The sequence below is a fragment of the Nyctereutes procyonoides genome, unplaced genomic scaffold (assembly GCF_905146905.1).
Source record: "Nyctereutes procyonoides isolate TBG_1078 unplaced genomic scaffold, NYPRO_anot_genome, whole genome shotgun sequence".
NCBI classification, from domain to species: domain Eukaryota; kingdom Metazoa; phylum Chordata; class Mammalia; order Carnivora; family Canidae; genus Nyctereutes; species Nyctereutes procyonoides.
Window position 1 is genome coordinate 70,202,615 of NW_026575051.1, and position 19,177 is coordinate 70,221,791.

The 19,177-nt window shown below is 46.3% G+C and overlaps 1 protein-coding gene across 2 annotated transcripts in view; it reads right to left on the minus strand.

Annotated features, from left to right (window-relative positions):
• Window positions 1–19,177, minus strand: part of HS3ST5 (heparan sulfate-glucosamine 3-sulfotransferase 5) — a 248,246-nt gene that overhangs the window by 1,752 nt on the left and 227,317 nt on the right. For both annotated transcript variants that reach the window (XM_055330394.1, XM_055330393.1), the window contains exon 4: window positions 6,248–6,386. In XM_055330394.1, coding sequence (XP_055186369.1) covers window positions 6,248–6,354 — 107 coding nt within the window. In that variant the 5' untranslated portion in view covers window positions 6,355–6,386. The remainder of the gene's footprint in view (window positions 1–6,247; window positions 6,387–19,177) is intronic.

Genomic DNA, 19,177 nt, shown 5'->3' on the forward strand with positions numbered 1-19,177 from the left:
CGAGACTTTAAATGCATAAATAAAACCACTGGTTCCCAGCCTGCTGCCATCCGTAATGAACATATGTTTGGGAAATTTTATTCTAAGCAACCCTGTATTAAATGGAGCACACATAATTGATGGGATTATTTTTATTAGTGCTCCTTAAAAATTTTTATTCACCAAGCACTTAATTGACTACAGCGTGTACTTATGTTCGCAGCACAGGACAGACAAGTGACACCAGCCATACTAATAGCCTTTTAACAGCTCACCAGTTAACTTCATTTAGAAATTGTGAAAGGCAGAAGAAGATCATCTTCAGCTGCGAGGCCGAAGGCTGGCGGGGAGGCCATGTCTTCTGGGTTTCGTGTGGTACTGTTTTCTTGCAGCTTAGCAGCACTCATGTGGTCTCAGAAATCTCTGAGATCTACTCTGAATAGAGGTCCCAGTCTCTGCCCATGGCTAGTTGGATCACTAACCTGCAAAGATCCAATCTTGGCGCTTGCTGAGCTTTTCATTCTATGAGAATTTCTGCCGCTGGCCTTGGGGACAGCTAGGCAAATACTATATTTCCTCTGCCTCTCTCTCTCTCTCTCTCTCTCTCCTCTCTCTTTCTATCTAAAGGGGTCGAGATTATGTTTTTACTTTGCTGAATGTAGGAACAAAGCCAATGCCGTCAGCAAGCACTGTCTATCACCTCCCACTCTTGGGACCAGAAATCAACCAGACCTCGGCAGAGCCAGAAGCTTCGGGTCCTCAGTGCCAAGCCCGTGGAAATCAGGGACTCCGGCGTAGGAAGGAAGGAATGCAATGGACGGAGCCAGAAAGGAGGATCTGTACTGCAGCACTGCCCTAAGTAATGAACCACCACCAGCGCTTTTGTCAGAGAGAAAGGGGTGGTGATGATCATAATGACATCAGACTAGAGTTACTGCTCGATTTGGCATGGCCAACGTCTATGGGTGGCAAATGCAGTTTCCTTTTGGGTAATAGTCTGGAACCTAACTGAAATTCATTATCACTTCCCTAAGTTTATCTGAAAAGGGATTTTAGTCTTCTTGCTGAAGGGTGTAACATCAGTCAAAATGGCTGTTAAGCCAATCCTCCAACTGAAGCTTCTAGCGATCCTAATTACTTGGAGTCTCCGAGGCAATGAGGCTGTCTGGTGCTTTTCCCAAGAGAACCTACTGTACCATTCTCATCTCCTGTAATGTATACAATTAAACGGAGAAGGGGAAAACTTTGTCACACCAAGACATTCTGTAGAACTAAGGGAGAAGAGTATGGCCTGTTTGAACATCTATCGTGGTGCTTGTGGAAAACGATATTCATATATTCTCGTTCATGGTGTTTGTTTCATATATTCTCGTTCGTGGTGTTTGTTTCTTGTTATTTCATAGACAACTCATGCTCATTGTGGAAACCATGAACATATGGAATAGTGTAAAAATAATGAGGTTTACATTTAATATTTTAGAAAAACCTGAATTTTGTTTTTATAAATTTGTTAACAAGATTAATATGCTGGAGTTCTAAATGGAAGCTACATCCAAACTCGTTCTGTGAGGCCAGCATCACCTTAATTCCAAAACCAGACAAAGACCCCACCAAAAAGGAGAATTATAGACCACTATCCCTGATGAACATGGATGCAAAAATCCTCAACAAGATACTAGCCAATAGGATCCGACACTTCATTAAGATTATTCACCATGACCAAGTGGGATTTATCCCCGGGATGCAAGGCTGGTTCAACACTCGTAAAGCAATCAGCGTGATAGATCATATCAACAAGAGAAAAAACAAGAACCATATGATCCTCTCAACAGATGCAGACAAAGCATTTGACAAAATACAGCATCCATTCCTGATCAAAACTCTTCAGAGTGTAGGGATAGAGGGAACATTCCTCAGCATCTTAAAAGCCATCTACGAAAAGCCCACAGCAAATATCCTTCTCAATGGGGAAGCACTGGGAGCCTTTCCCCTAAGATCAGGAACACGACAGGGATGTCCACTCTCACCACTGCTATTCAACATAGTATTGGAAGTCCTAGCCTCAGCAATCAGACAACAAAAAGACATTAAAGGCATTCAAATTGGCAAAGAAGAATTCAAACTCTCCATCTTCACAGAGGACATGATACTGTACATAGAAAACCCAAAAGACTCCACCCCAAGATTGCTAGAACTCATACAGCAATTCAGCAGTGTGGCAGGATACAAAATCAATGCCCAGAAATGCCCAGTGTGGCATTTCTATACACTAGCAATGGAACTGAAGAAAGAAAAGTTTTTAAAAAAGATTTTATTTATTAACGAGAGATACAGAGAGAGAGAGAGAGAAATGCAGAGACACAGGAGGAGGGAGAAGCAGGCTCCATGCAGGGAGCCCGATGTGGGACTCGATCCCCAGACTCCAGGATCACGCCCTGGGCCAAAGGCAGGCACTAAACCGCTGAGCCACCCAGGGATCCCCTTAAGAAAGAGAAATTAAGGAGTCGATCCCCTTTACAATTGCACTCAAAAGCATAAGATACCTAGGAATAAACCTAACCAAAGAGGTAAAGGGTCTATACCCTAAAAACTACAGAACACTTCTGAAAGAAATTGAGGAAGACACAGAGATGGAAAATATTCCATGCTCATGGATTGGAAGAATTAATATTGTGAAAATGCCTATGCTACCCAGGGCAATTTACACATTTAATGCAATCCCTATCAAAATACCATGGACTTTCCTCAGAGAGTTGGAACGAATCATCTTAAGATTTGTGTGGAATCAGAAAAGACCCCAAATAGCCAGGGGAATATTAAAAAAGAAAACCACAGCTGGGGGCCTCACAATGCCAGATCTCAGGTTGTACTACAAAGCTGTGGTCATCAAGACAGTGTGGTACTGGCACAAAAACAGACACATAGATCAATGGAACAGAATAGAGAATCCAGAAGTGGACCCTCAACTCTCTGGTTAACTAATATTTGACAAAGCAGGAAAGACGATCCACTGAAAAAAGGACAGTCTCTTCAATAAGTGGTGCTGGGAAAATTGGACATCCACATGCAGAAGAATGAAACTAGACCACTCTCTTGCACCAGACACAAACATAAACTCAAAATGGATGAAAGATCTAAACGTGAGGCAAGATTCCATCAAAATCCTAGAGGAGAACACAGGCAATACCCTTTTTGAACTCAGCCACAGCAACTTCTTGCAAGATACATCCATGAAGCAAACAAAAGCAAAAATGAACCATTGGGACTTCATCAAGATAAGAAGCTTTTGCACAGCAAAGGAAACAGTCAACAAAACTACAAGACAACCTACAGAATGGGAGAGGATATTTGCAAATGACCCATCAGATAAAGGGCTAGTATCCAAGATCTATAAAGAACCTATTAAAGTCAACAGCAAAGAAACAAACGATCCAATCATGAAATGGGCAAAAGACATGAAGAGAAATCTCACAGAGGAAGACATAGACATGGCCAGCAAGCACATGAGGACATGCTCCGCGTCACTGGCCATCAGGGAAATACAAATCAAAACCACAATGAGATACCACCTCACACCAGTGAGAATGGGGAACATTAACAAGGCAGGAACCCACAAATATTGGAGAGGATGTGGAGAAAAGGGAACCCTCTTGCACTGTTGGTGGGAATGTGACCTGGTGCAGCCACTCTGGAAAACTGGGTAGAGGTTCCTCGAAGAGTTACAAATAGACCTGCCCTACGACCCAGCAATTGCACTGCTGGGGATTTACCCCAAGAACAGATGCAATGAAATGCCAGGACACCTGCACCCCGATGTTCACAGCAGCAATGTCCACAATAGCCAAACTGTGGAAGGAGCCTCGGTGTCCACCGAAAGATGAATGGATAAAGAAGATGTGGTCTATGTATACACTGGAATATTCCTCAGCCATTAGAAACGACAAATACCCACCATTTGCTTTGATGTGGATGGAACTGGAGGGTATTATGCTGAGTGAAATAAGTCAATTGGAGAAGGACAAACATTATATGATCTCATTCATTTGGGGAATATAAAAAATAGTGAAAGGGAATAAAGGGGAAAGGAGAGAAAATGAGTGGGAAATATCAGAAAGGGAAACAGAACATGAGAGACTCCTAACTCTGGGAAACGAACAAGGGGTGGTGGAAGGGGAGGTGGGCGGGGGGTGGGGGTGACTGGGTGCTGGGCACTGAGGGGGGCACTTGACGGGATGAGCACTGGGTGTTATGCTATATGTTGGCAAATTGAACTCCAATAAAAATATATATACAAAAAAATAAATGGAAGCTACAGAAGTAGCAACACATACATTAGTCAAAGATATTTTCAATTGTGACATTGATTGGAATATCACAAATCCATCTCTTAGCTCTTTTTGGGTTCTGGCCGAGAACTAAGCCCTGATTCCCTACAGCATCCACTGAATGGAATGGAGAGACTTCTCTCCTGTGCCTCTAGATGCGAGTGCCATCCTTGGGAGAACTGAGGAAGTAGTCAGTCAAATCCTTTTCTGTAAGGACTTCATTCTCTTGCACAATTCTGGCCGAGAAAGGCTGAAACAGACCGTCTCGGGGCTGTTCCTTCTTTTCCTTGCTTCCACTTTCTACCTTCCACCGTGGGAGCTCATACCCTATGGAACAATTGCCTTTTTGACTTCCTAACTCATGAGAGGAGAAAATATATTATTTCCATTTCCTGAAGAGTAAATTCTGGGCATGGGCCTCAGACATGGGAAAAAAACATGGAATCTTAGGACTGGAAGGGACAGTAGAAGGAACTGGGCTCAGTCTCCCACCCAGAGAGCAGGGTCCTCAGTGACTAAAGGATAGGCCCGGGTGTGTGTCAACGTCAGACATAATTTTCTTCATCAAACCCTCAAATGAGAGGTTTTAGGAAAGAAAGTCCAAAAGCTATCCCATTAGAGACTGGACACCGAAAAAATGAAAAGAATCCTCGACTGAATGGCTACTGTGTTAAGGATCATTGGATCAATCGCTCAGTAAAAAGCAAACGACTGGAAGCTAATGAAAGGTATTGGGAAGAACTTGACATAAAAGTTCCACTAGGGACACAGGACAGTGGTGCCCACCTCAAAGCTTTTCACGAATAACTAAGTACCACTCTAGGGAAACTACCTGAAGTCAGTGATAAGCTCTGGATTAGGCCATTTCCCAGCGTTAGCAACCAGTGAGCGCGAAGTTGACTTCAGAATTTCGGATTGAAAAGCATCCGAGGGGTTCCCTTGACCGGTCAAAACTGACACTGGCTGAAGGAAGATGAAAACCGCTGCAATATGATTTGTTAAATGACCCAGTGAAAAGATCTCTATATTAGAAAACTGTACGGAAGATACTTTCATTTTTAAGCGTGGCTGCATTTTCACGGAGAATGGGAACCGAATCCATAGAGAACACACTTCAGTCTTTCCCACGTGAGGATTCATTTTAAAGGGCAAAGAAGGGAGCTTCCCATTGCGGAGATGAACTTCACCGTCTTTTCCAACCACCCCAAATGTGGGACGGTCCAGAGACACGCAAGGTGCAGCCAGCTGATGTTTGCCGGGCCTTCCGCAAGCTGGTACCTCGCCACCGTGCGCCTATTGAGAGCCCGGGGTGGCTCCGTAAGTTTCCCCTCCCTGGATTTTCGGTTGTTTTCTGGGCAATTCCTCTGAGCGACGGGCTCCTCAGCTGGTGCTACTCTCAGCTCCTGGAAACCAGACCTGATTGACACGGTCAAAACTCCCCCGGCCCGCAGCCATCCTTCCAGGGCACTGGATTCCCAACTTGAGGAGCCCCTCCACAGGCTCACACGTTGTAATCCTCACTCTCACGGTAGCACGTTAATTGCTCACTCATAAATTCCAGCAATGAAGAGAAATAAATACAACGTCACTGCTTTGCCCCGGCTAGGAGGCAACAGCCAGGCGCACACCAGACCACACCGAGCTCCAGTAAATGACATTTGTACCGTAGATGGCTTTATCCCTTCTCTGAAAACAAACGTCAACGCACACAGAATACCAGTGGATCCCGACGAACGCCTTGGTTTGAGCAACCAGGTTCTCTTTCTCTTAAAGGCTCAATAAATCAAAATCAATACGGCAGAAAACCATGTTTCTGGGCAATTTTGAGAGAGGAAAATAAATGGGTAGATCTAAGATGATGTCCTAAGGGAGTTTAAATCGAGAGACCCCTGAAGTCACACGGGCTTGGGTGTAATTACCTACCTCTGTGTTTAAGTACCCACCTATCCAAGCTCCCAACTCTGGCGACTAGATACAGGAGACTCCCCACGGCAAGGCTGCCCAGCACCAGGAGCTTCTGTCTCAGCCACGCCTGCTGTTTGAATAGCATGGCCCTCCATCAACCTTCAGGACTCCTGCGGCCTGAGAGACAGGGATAGGAGGCACTCATCAGCTGTCATGTCTCAGAGGCTCCGGGACTAGTCACAGAGCCACGGACGGGGGTACGGGTGATCGAGTGATGCTTCGTGAGGAAGAGATCCCATACGGACCGCGACAATGTTGAGGGTGTGACAGGTATTTACCAAAGCTTGCCTTCCTCTCCCTGACCCATGTTATAACATCAAAGGCTAAGCCAGGGGAGGCTCCCAACTAGATGGAACCTGTTGGACAATTGTCAAAGTGAATTAAGGTGCATACATACATATATATGAAGAGAGAGAGAGAGAGAACACGCACACGTATTTGTTATTATTAGTCATTCAAAGAACGCTGATAAAATGAGCAACTGGGTAACCTGAGGTGTGCCGGTGGGGCAGGCAGTAAGCTGAGGGTCCTGCCCCGGAACAACACGACAAACGTAGAAATTCCGGTTCAGCGAGTGATCCTCTGGGGCATTGCAGTGACATATGTTACTTGCATGTTTTTTGGTTTTGTTTAGTTCTAATTGCGAAGGGAGGGAAGATCAAAGGCTAGTTCTTTACCTTCCGAGGTTATCAGCGGTAACTCTCAGGCCCTCAGATGCTGGAGGCCAGTGGCTCAAGGTGACCTGATGCTGCCCTTCACCTCCTCTGCCCGGTGCCGTAACTGGACGGTCGGACTCTGGAGACATGCCGAGACAGGCTCCCCTGCTGTGGGGACCCCCTCTTGGCTCTCGATGGATTTAAACAGATTTGCCGATACGGGTCTCACTCTCCTGTCATGACGGAAGCTTACCTGGAAGCTCTGGACTCTTATTCATGAAATAAGGCTGGCGGAGGAATGTAAGGCTCTACTAGTGCCGTTATTAAATTTTGGGGAAAAAAAATGCAAGCTCCAATTCAGCCTTTCTTATTAAAAATAAATCCGATCGCCCTTTCAAGATAAGATTGTTTGTTTCTTATTGAAACTCAAAGTAGTAACCCAAGAAGAGGGACTGCAGCAGTGGGTCATGGGTAGAAATTATTTTCTTGCAATGGTATTTCCATGTTTGCTAGGTGGCAAGGGGTACACTAGGGTGGACTGATTGGTCTATTCATTCCTTCATCGAGATTAGGAGCCCCAAGAACATTCCCAGCTATTCTACTGGGTTTATGGAGGATTCCAGAAAACACCCTGAGTGAGTTTTAGCCCTTGAATAAGTAATAATGACAGACGAAATCGCAAAACGACCAGAGGATGCAACCTAATTCATGTTAATGTAGAAATAAATGTCGAGGAAAGAAAATAACAAAAAATGAAAGAAAGAAAGAAAGAAAGAAAGAAAGAAAGAAAGAAAGAAAGAAAGAAAGGTCAGAGATGTGGGCTTCTTAGATTGCGGGGGCCTCTCCCTCCCCGTCTGTAAAATGGGGACGGTCTCTGACGTCCCCACTCCGGCCCCCACGCCGAGAGCGGAGTGAGCTTTGTACCAGTAACGTTGCGGCACAAAGGTGTATTGCTAAGGGCCTGGCGTGGGGTGAGGCTCCTCTGCGCCTCGGGCGGCTGAGTTTCGCGTGAACCCAGAGCGAGGCAGAGGGGTGCCAAGTGGTACGAGAGGCCCCGACGGACAGCCACCCCGGGAGTGGCCAGCGGTGGCGCCTCGCCTGGCCCCCGGCAGCCCTCCTGCTTCCCACGGGCCACGGGCTCTGCCCACTGCCCCAGCTGTGGAGCCCGCTGCCAAGGGGGGCACGGCCGCCTCCCCGGGGAGGGCCACCCCGGCTGCCCGCCCCGGCCGTCTCCCTCCACCTCCGGGGGCCAGGTCTCCAGTGGCCAAGGTCTCCCGAGTGCTGGGTCTCTGGGGGTCAGGGTCTCGAGGTGCCAGGTCTGTTGGGGTCAGGGTCTCCGGGGGCCAGGTCTCCCGAGTCCCGGGTCTCCAGGGGTCAAGGTCTCCGGGGATCTCCTGGGTGCCAGGTCTTTGAGGGGCCGGGTCTCTGGGGGTCACGGTCTCCAGCATCAGGATCTCTGAGGTGCTGTGTCTCCAAGGGGCCGGGTCTCTGGGCGCTGGATCTCTGGGGGGTCAGGGTCTCCGGAGGCCAGGTCTCCGGGGGTCGAGGTCCCCCAAGTGCCAGGTCTCCAGGGGTCAGGGTCTCTGGAGGTCACGGTCTCCGGGGGTCAAGGTCTCCCGGGTGCTGGGTCTCCAGGGATCAAGGTCTCTGGGGGTCAGGGTCTCCAGGGGCCGGTTCTTAGGGTCAGGGTCTCCGAGGTGCTGGGGGGTGGGGCGGGTTAGAGGCAGCGCCTGCCTCGCTGTGGCAGCAGCGCAGCTCCGGGCCAGGGCTGAGCGTGCTCCTGGCTCACAGGTCCCGGGAAGCCAGCCGAGGGGGGAGCCCCGATCCTGTGTGCCTTGCTGGACGGGCTGGGTCCCCTACAGTGAGCGTGCACCCGCCGCCCTCAGAGATCCCAGGCCAACGAGCCAGAATTAACCTTGCACCATTGCTGTTGTTGTGGTTTTGTTCTCACAGTGGAGTCAATGACATACACACCTTAATCACACTCATTGTTTTTTTTTTTTAGTGAAAATCCCAGATTTTCTTTTCTTTTTCTCTTTCTTTCTTTCTTTCTTTCTTTCTTTCTTTCTTTCTTTCTTTCTTTCTTTTTTTTTTTTTAGATTTATCTATTTATTCATGAGAGACACAGAGAGAGGCAGAGACCCAGGCAGAGGGAGAAGCAGGTTCCCTGCGGGGAGCCCGACGCGGGACTCGATCCCGGGACTCTAGGATCACACGCCACGCTGAAGGCAGACGCTCAACTGCTGAGCCACCCGGGCGTCCCCATTGTCTACTTTTTTGTTTCTCTCGAGTCACCAATTTTGTCAAACTCCTCCTTAATTTCTTCCTGCCTCGTCCTGTTGAAGCACTTCCTACCCCCCCCCCCATCTCTTACCATCTGGGGACGTGCTCCTATGGCCCATGTGGTCTGAGTTTCCTTCCTCACCCCAGTTCTTCTGTCCCCCATCGGTTTTCAGCTATTCGCTGGATCAAGTCCAATCTCTTCCGGGCGCCGGGGTGGCTCAGCAGTTAAGCATCTGCCTTCGTTCAGTTCAAGGCCTGGTCCCAGGGGGTCCCCGCAGGGAGCCTGCTTCTCCCTCTGCCTGTGTCTCTGCTTCTCTCTCTGGGTCTCTCATGAATAAATAAATACAATCTTTAAAAAAAAAAAAAGTCCAATCTCTTCTTGAAAGCACAGGCCCTTCGGTCCGAGGGCCCAGCCCGGACAGCCAGCCTCCTTCCTTCTTGAAACTCCCCAACTCCAGCCTGTGTCCCCCCAGGTTAGCCTCATTCCTGCTTTGCAGACCTGTCCACTCTCGTCTCTCTGCTTTTGTCAGCGTCCTCACTGACCCGGCACAGCTCTCGCACTTTTCCTTCCTCAGGATTCCCAGGTCCTGTTAGTGTCTCCCTGGAGAGGGCGATCGTGGCGGATGGGCAGTTTGGGCGGGAAATCCCAGTGCACTGCCATTCGGGGGTGGGAGGGGCTCCACCCTGGGGAGACGCTTGCATGCAGGGGGGGAAATGACCAGGGCTGGGAAGGCTGTGGAGGGAGGGGCCCAAGACCCAGGGGAATGTCACAACCAAGCTTTCGAGCCTTCGACGGAGACGCACAGATGCACACGTCATCTGGGAAACGGTGGATCACGACACCTTACTGCACACAAGGCCGAGGCTCTGTCTACAGCCACTGAGGATCTCTCCTGGTCAAAAGCTCCACTGCCCCCCCCCTCCGATGGCCCTTTATGGCCAGTCCGGTTGTCACCATGGGGGTTTTGCCCCGTGGGACGAGCGGCTGCAGCCAGTCCAGCTCATGTCTGAGATGCCTTGAATCGGCCCACTGGGGCTTCTCCAAACGCCTTCCTGCTCTGCCTCCCCTCCGGATGCCAGGCCTGCTGCACCTCCAAAGCACCCCCGTGTCTACTAGGAGGCCGAGGAGAACTAGAGCTTTTATTCGAGGGCTCAGCTACTGTGAACGGAGCATCCGTGGTGAAGTGCAGAGAGCCCTGGGTTAGGAGTCCGAGACCCTGATTGACATCCTGCTTTACTTTTAGAATGGAAGCTCGCTGAATTTTGGCATCCTCGTCTGCACAGTGAGGATCACAATGCTTATCTCACGGCGTTCTTATGACGTGAGCCTTGGGTAAGACGATGTGAGATAAAACTGTGAATATATGGGCACTTTGCAAAAATGGGGCATGACAGAGCTCGGGAGGCTGATATGTTTGTTCTCACGATGCACTTTAAAGAGGGAGAGAGTAAAATAAATGCAGTTCTCATTAATAATATAATTAGACTGCAAAAAATGTAAGCCCCCCCTCTTTTTTTTATACATAAATAACTTTTAATGGAAACGACTGCTACCTACGAGAACGCTAACGCTGTAATTCCCTCTTCAAAGCAAGACGGCAAAGGGCGGCAAAGCAAAGAAACACCAAAGACAAGGACGAGAAGTCAACACTTACTTTGTTAGGCTGAAATCTCTTGGAATTTGTCAGAAATGAGGAAGCCAGGCCAGTGGTTGCTAATAAGCGTCTCTAGGGCGCAGGAAGCGAAATCTCATCCTGTTCTGAGGTTAGTCTCCAGACAGGACGTCCTGAGAGGCAGGGTCCTTGCAGCCCCCCAGGAAGGCCTGCCCAGGGGACACCAAAGGCGCTCGGCTGCGGTAACCCTGAAGGTGCCCCTCGGTCTCTACCATCTGAGGACCCTGCCAGGTGGGGTCTTAGGAGTGGGGAGTCATTGCTCTTGCTCGGAGCGTATCCGCCGGAGAGAAGCCTCGCCGTCCGAGGTTCACTGAACATGGTATTAAACTGGGGAGAAGGTCAACTTCTCCTCCAACCCCCAAGTTCCTTCCCCTTAGCTCTACCGGCTTTAATGGCTATTTTAAAAAATTTTCATCACATCAATCATACTGGTAATAGGCAATTTATATAAAGTTGTTTTTTTTTGAAGCTTATTATTTCTTTTTATGCCTTATCAAAAAAAGGTTAGAGACCAAACCGTGACACTTGAGCCCTCCTTCATTTCCGGTTTTTAAGCTCTCAGCGTTTTGCATCTGGTGTGCCAAGAACAGCACAATTACTGTTTCTCCAGATTCCTAAAGCTTTAATAGGCCCGGTATCTTAGCCCAACAGAGCAGAGTATCTAAATAACAGAGTCCGCGGCCAGAAACAACACATCGTGCAGACATCTGGCTGTTTCTTGAGAGCGGCACCAAGCAAAGAGAGAAGTGATTCCCAAGCTGAAGCAAAGAAATAAGGGAACTCAAAAATAATCATAATAAAGCCATGGCTAAGTGCTGCTCCAAAGCCTGTAGACATGGTTACCTCAAGCCCCTGGCAGCAGTAAAGACAGTAACAGAGACACGAGCAGCAGAGTTCATTAGAGACGGCAGGACTCGTCGCAGAGCAGAATTATTCCAAGGAAATCATTAAGGGTCTGCTGCGTGATAGCTCATTTAGCAGCAGCCTTATGGAGTGGACAGGAACCACATTTATTGAGCAATCCGCTCTCTGTTCCTTTCTTTCACATTTATTATCTCATGTTGTTATGCAAGGGAACTGTGAAGCGTTATCTTTTATTTCCTCTGATGGGAATCAAAGAGCAGAGAGATGAGCAGGTTATTTACCCGAGGGTGTGTAGCTGATAACTGCGGAAGGAGAATTTAAATTCAGACTTATCTGACCCCAAAGAACGAGGCCCCTTGATTGCAATGTCACTCGTAGAGCTCCCCTGGGACACCCTTAACTAATACTTGTTTGTTGATTGATGAGAGCGGACGCAACCGGTTAACGCCACCCAAATTACCTGCCATTGAACCTTGCGGTAGAAGATGGGAAGGTGAGAAAAAGTAAAAGAGGAACAGAGATTCCATGGAGGGGCAAGCGACAGGGGCATTTTGGATGATTTGAACCTGATAAAATCAAGGGAAAATATTAATAAGTGATGACGATGATGACGAAAATGAAAGGTGCTGTTCTTACGGAAAAATGATGTTTTTAGTATGTTACAAAGTGGTTTTCATACTGTTTCTCTTACTTTTGCTTCTTCTGTTGTTTTGGTTGCTATGTTACAACGTTTTTTTTAATTCACTTATAGTCCTTTCAGGTTTTTTTTTTTCTTGCATTGATGGAGAAATGAGGTCATTTGTGACATATCAACCAATCCTTGGTTGATTGCTTATTTCTTTTAGCATTTTTATTTATATATTTATTTCCTGTATAGTTAACATCCAGTGTTACATTAGTTCAAGCGTATAACATAGTGATTCAACAATTCCACATATTTCTCAGTGTTCATCAGGATACGTGTACTCTTAATCCCCATCACCTATTTTATGCATTTTTTCCCCCTCCTCCAGCTCTCCTCTGGTAACCACCAGTCTGTTCTCTCTATTTAAGCATCTACTTTTTTGGATGTCTCTTCGTCTCTTTGTTTTCTTAAGTTCTACGTATGAGTGAAATCATCTGGTATTTGTCTTTCTCTGAATGATGGTTTTCACTTAGCATTATACTTATGAGGTCCATTCACATTATTGCAAATGACAAGATTTCATTCATTTTATGATTGAATAATATTCCACTGTGCGTACACACACACACACGTACACCCGCCCCACTTCTTCTTTATCCACTCATCTATGGATAGACACTTGGGTTGCTTCCAACTACATCCTAGCTATTGTAAATCATGCTGCAATAGGGGTGCATATAACTTTTCAAATTACTGATTTCATTTTCTTTTTTCTTTTTTTCTGATTTCATTTTCTTTGGGTAAATACTCTGTAGGGGAATTACTGGATCACATGGTAATTCTATTTTTTATTTTTTTTGAGGAACCTCCATAAAGATTTTGTACAGTGAAGGAAACCATCAACGAAACAAAAATACAACCCATTAAATGGGAGAAGATATCTGCACATGATAAATCCAATAAGGGGTTAATGCCCAAAATATATAAAGAACTTATACAAGTCAACGCCCAATAATCCAATTAAAAAATGGGCAGAATGCATGAACAGACACGTTTCCAAAGATGACATCTGGATGCCCAGCAGAAACATGAAAAGTTGTTCAACATCACTCATCATCAGGGAAATGCAAGTCAAAAGCACCATGAAATATCATCTCACACCTGTCAGGATGACTAAAATCAAAGCCACAAGAAACAATAGGTGTTGGCGGGGGTTTGAAGAAAAAGGAATCCTAATGCACTATTGGTGGGAACGCAGCCTGATGCAGTCGCTGCGGAAAATGGTGTGGAGGTTCCTTACCTTATCATTTCTAATTAAGACCAACCAGAGTCTTTGGAACCCCATCTGTCCTCCCCATAATTCCAGAACTGACTTACTTTTTGATAAATTTTATAGTCGATTATCAAAATAACATTGCTTTTTACTGCTGTTTGATTCAGACTCTTCTGTGCTCATCTCTGTAAGATCTTGATTAAGTCTGTGGTGACCTCTCGTGATCACCCCACCCCTTTCCCACCTTTCTCAGCTCTTCCCCTCCTATCTCAGTGAGCAGCACCCTCTCTGCCCACAGGGTTGCCCTCACTGAAAACCCTGGAGTTCCTTCTGGGCTCCAATCAGCCAGTGAAATTCTACCTCCAAGATACTACAAGTATCGACCTACTTCTCTGCATGGTCATTTGTGAGTGCCTTGCTTCAAGCCATGTTCTCTTTTCCTTAGAGTATTATGGGCTCCTCACTGGTCTCCTCACCATTACTTTTTTTTCCTGCCTCAAATTATTCTCCATACTGATGCAAGAGTGGTCTTTCCTTTTTTTTTTTTTTTTAAGATTTTATTTATTTATTTTTATTTATTTATTTATTTATTTATTTATTTATTTATTTATTTATTTATGAGAGAGAGAGAGAGAGAGAGTAGCAGAGGGAGAAGCAGGGTCTATGCAAGGAGCCCGATGTGGGATCCAATCCCGGGAGCTCAATGTGGGATCCAATCCTGGGACCCCAGAATCATACCCTGGGCCAAAGGCAGGCGCTAAACCACTGAGCCACCCAGGGATCCCCTTTCTTTTAAGATTGTATTTATTTATTCATGAGAGACACACAGAGAGAGGCAGAGACACAGGCAGAGGGAGAGGCAGGCTCCCTGTGGGGACCCCGATGTGGGACTCGATCCTGGGACCCCAGAATCATGACCTGAGCTGAAGGCAGACGCTCAATCACGAAGCCACCCAGGCGTCCTGCTAGAGTGGTCTTTCCAAACAGAAATCTGATCATGTTGCCTTCAGACTTAATGCACTTTAATGTGTCCCTATCATCCACATGGTTTCAAAAGACCCCATGCTCCTTTCCACTGCGGCTTCACACAACCCCCAACACCTGTATCTACAAACTTCAGCACACAAAACAACTTACATTTCCTTACTTATCCTGTCTCGTATTTTACTTTTCTTTTCTCAGTTCCCTTAAAGAAATAAGAATTGGAAAAGCGCTCTCTACATAACATCAGTAGCATCCTGTGAGGGCCCATCCATCGGAGTGCTCGAGCTGGGTCGTACTTGGCAAGCCAGTTGTTAATGCCATGGTTAAGAATCACCTTATAGAAATTCACGATTAAATAAATGAAAACAAAGGCAATAAATATTTAAAACCTCATTATTTCCTAATTATCTTACTACATCTTCCTATTTATCTATGCCTTGGGATGAAGTCTACTGTATCTGTACAGAGAGGATACTACTGTGCATCTCTAAGTCCACATTCAGTGAATTCATGGTGGAATTGGATGTCAAAACTGGAGGGACAGGGATTAAATTGCTAGGAATCATCGCTGTCCCCACGAGCTGGTTGTTAAGGATTTCCCAGCACTCCGCTGGTCATGCTCCAACCATTTCTCCCGTGTACATTCATCAAGTTGTTCCTGAGTGCCCACCATGTGTGCAGCATGTAACCAGGCGCAGTTGGGGACAGACTGAGCCCCCCTCTCAGGTTCCCCTTCTCTTTTAGCCTCCTCCACGCCCCTGCCTTCCTGTAGGGGTCTGTTTTCATTTCTGAGGCCCCTGCAGCTCTTTTCTGTTCTCATTTTCCTAGGTATTTCTCCCCAGCTTCCGGTGCCTCCTTTCAGTTCCTCCCCGCACCAAGCCCCTGCCTATGTTCTCTAAATACCAGGGCTTAACAAGAAAGAATGCAGTGCTATTATCCATCGTAACATTGATGGTGAAAGAACAGTACAGCAAAAGGTATTAAAAAAAATCTTATAAAGGTTGAGCAAATCCATAAAATAATCTACAATTAGTTTGTATGCAAAATAATACCAAAAGCTGTCCATTCTTGGCAGGCTAACATTTTCTTAAATTGCAGTATTAGTCACATGCTTTAAAAATTTCCTCTTTTTATTACCAGGGGCACCGCTTTCCTTTGCCACTCGGATCTTTCTTTCAAGGGCAGAGGGGCTCCACCAAACTCTGACACTAAGATAACCCCCTATGTCCCTGGTCCTCCACGGATGTTTACTGACCTACCATGCGCTAGCCACTGCAGACACCACGGAGAATATGAAGAACCAAAGACACACGCATCATGTCTGCTGCCGTCTTCTAGTATTCAAGGCCAGTTCTTGATAAAAGTGTAAGAAAACTGCATCTTCTCTTACACAAGAGCCCAGATCCTCTTGGAGGGCAGAGAACAAAGACTTCCCACAAGCTCAGGGTCTGCTGGACCTCCCAGACTCGTCTCTTGGCCCTAAGATCGACTTTCCCCATGGAAGGTCCCTGCCTGCTATCCAAGTAGCTACAGGCAAACCAACTCTCTAAAAGGTACTATTCTTCCTCTAACAAGACTCCTCTTTTCAAAGCCCTTTGCCGAGTGAAGACTTCGCTGAGCATGTTTAGACCAGACTTTGCCAAGTTAAGTGCTTGTGACCAAACAGGACTAGCATCGTGGGTATGTGACCCGCGCGTTTGTATGGGGCTCTGTACTCAGAAGGATCCCATGGTTGGTTTAATGCTTTCTTGTCACGGTCTTCAAATTCTCTGTAATCTCTGAACAAGAGGCCCCACATTTTCATTCTGCACTGGGCTGTACACATCATGTGCACAGTCCTGCAGTGAGACCTTCTGCCTTCCGGGGAGGCCTTCCACTTGCATGTTGGCTATGACTCTTCATAGTCAGCGGCACCTCCTCCTCTTTCCAGATGCTTGGCCTCAAGAGGTGGACATGGTCTTAAGACCCATCACACAAGAACACAGCCCTTCACGTCTTCTTACAGAGCTGGGAATTCCGCTCCCCTTCATTCCTTCCACCTCTGTGGCCTTCCCTGAGGCTCATATCTTCCCTGGATCCCCAATACTAAAAATGGCATCAGCCTTCAGGACGCAGTTTTACCGTCCTACAGCCAACGACATCTACAGGAGAGCAAGTGCCACACAAGGATGATGTTGACACACACAAGCACGCACAACAGCATGGGGGTTTCATTACAATAGATTAGTGGGCAGAAATCCTGCGGGAGGAAGAAGTGTCATCATCCCTGTCACACAGATGGGAAAACAGACCTAAGGACTATATGCATCTGCTCCTTCCGTGGCCTGAAAACTATCTCCCCACCCCCTCCACTCTTCAAGGCAAAAAACCTAGGGAGTTTAAGTTACTCACCTGCTATGTGACTGTGGGTAAGTCTCTTAACCTCCCATATTTTTTTTTTTTAACCCAAGAAAGAAAGGGTGTTGAAGGGATGTGTTCAGCAGTGCCTTCTGGGGCTAACGTTCTCTTACTCTAAGGGATGCCCCTAGACGAGCACCACACGAGCATTCCTACAATGACAGATTCGTGGATAAGGAAGTAAGGACAACTGCAGCGGGGGGGAAATTAGTGCCTGAAGTAAATCTCAATTTTTCTTGTTATCCCCCAGGGTTGAACAGTTTGACCCCTTTCAAGACGGCTCCATCCCATTATACTGCTTATTCCTGTGAAAAACAATCCTCTCATTCTCAGACATGAAATTTCTTTGAAAAGATACCGACACTTAAGGAAGATTCTACTGATTAGCTTTCAATTTGCCCAGCTGCCAGAGAACCCGCAGGAATCACATTTTGAAAAAAAAAAAAAATTAGCCAAGGGCAGGAGAGGAGAATCGTCATAAAGAACTCGCTTTTCTTCTATTACAATGATCAAATAAGAGAGCTGTAATGAAAAAGCAGCCACTGAAGAGGGGCACAGGAACAAGGGCACGGAAAGCAGTGTTCTGCGTGTGTCAAGTCGAATGTGGAGCCAGGGTGTAGACTGAGGGAAATGGACACCATTTGTTAGCAGATTAAGCAGAAAATGCATCCGTCAGGATGCTCATAATTGCTCTATCAAACAGCTAAGGAAGCTATTTAGCTCTTTGTTTCTTCAGTTAACCATGAAGGGTCAATGTTAGAAATGAAAAGGAAAAAAGCTGATGAATTCTACAGAACTGTGGAGTTGATTACTGCGCTGAGCTTTAGTGCTTATCCTCCTGGGAAATCCTGCAGGAGCGGCGCTGAGCAAAGTCCACATTTTCAAATGGGTTCTCCGTTGCCTCCCTCCACTCAGCTTTTGGTATCTCGCACACATAACTGATCCCACACAGCTACCACGATTGTGTTAGCTTGGCTGGCCCTCTGGGCCTCCCGCTGCAGGAAGACACTCCCTTCGCATTCGCACCCATGGAACTTAGAAGAAGCCGGTCCATTCTGCTTCTGCTCAGGGGTCTCACTGAGTAGACCGATGTCTTAGGGAAAGAGATGGGAACCGAATTGTATTTCGGCACAGAGTTCCGATTACTCTTACTCTCCAGGACGTCGTGGCTACATGTAGCTAACGTTTACGGAAGGAGGGTGCCTTTCCCAGGGGGAACCTCAAGCTTCTCTTCACTTCATTGAGCAGTTGTTGGGGTTCCGTAAATCGTCCTGCTGGTGAGTTTAGAAGGAGAGTCTTTCCTTCTCTGATCCTGTGCGTATCTAGGAAAGTGCGAGCTGGAGAGGAAACAAGAATCCAGGTATTTAAGTTCACCTGTCGCGGCCCAGGGAGGTCATTGCAGTAATTCAGGTGCAGGCTGTACAAAAGGTCAAGTTACCTGGATAAGCTCTTCCCTCCACCCTTGCACAGCGAACGTCAGCTTTATTGTGATATGCTGCTTGTCACACCCGGTAAAATCAAGAGTGATAGTCACTACCAGTCAGAAAGTCCATTTTCACGTCTTATTTCCTCTCTCACAAATGTTTTGTTTTTGGTGAGGATCAAAGAAACGGCGTCTTTCAACGCCATATATAAGTGAAAAGCATGGTGGTATTTTTATCACTGATTTTTTTTTATTTGATTGCAGTTCTCATTATCCTTTCTCGGCAGTGACTTTTTCCTTTTGATCTTAGTAAGACTAAGCTATATATTTCTCTCACAACGACTGAAAATGATGCCGATTTAACATTAACCATTTTAAGTGAAGAATCAAACCATTGGTAGACTATACATAAATATGAACGCACATGTTTAAGTTACCAAGTTGGATTGAGAAAATTCAACCTGTTTAACGTAAAATTTATGGGAATTTGAATGGGTACTCCTGAATCCTTTACAGACAGAATTCTTATTTTCCACTTAATCATCACAAAAGCACAATCCAGAATACCAATATCCATTTGTGTGGCATTTTTACAGTTTTTCAAGTTCTAGTTCAAACATTATTTTACTGGATTTTCACAACAAACACACGAGGGTCACAATACCTATCTTATTCTCCATTTACTGATTAGATAAGAAAGCCAATGCCTGGCGTAGGGATGGTACTCATG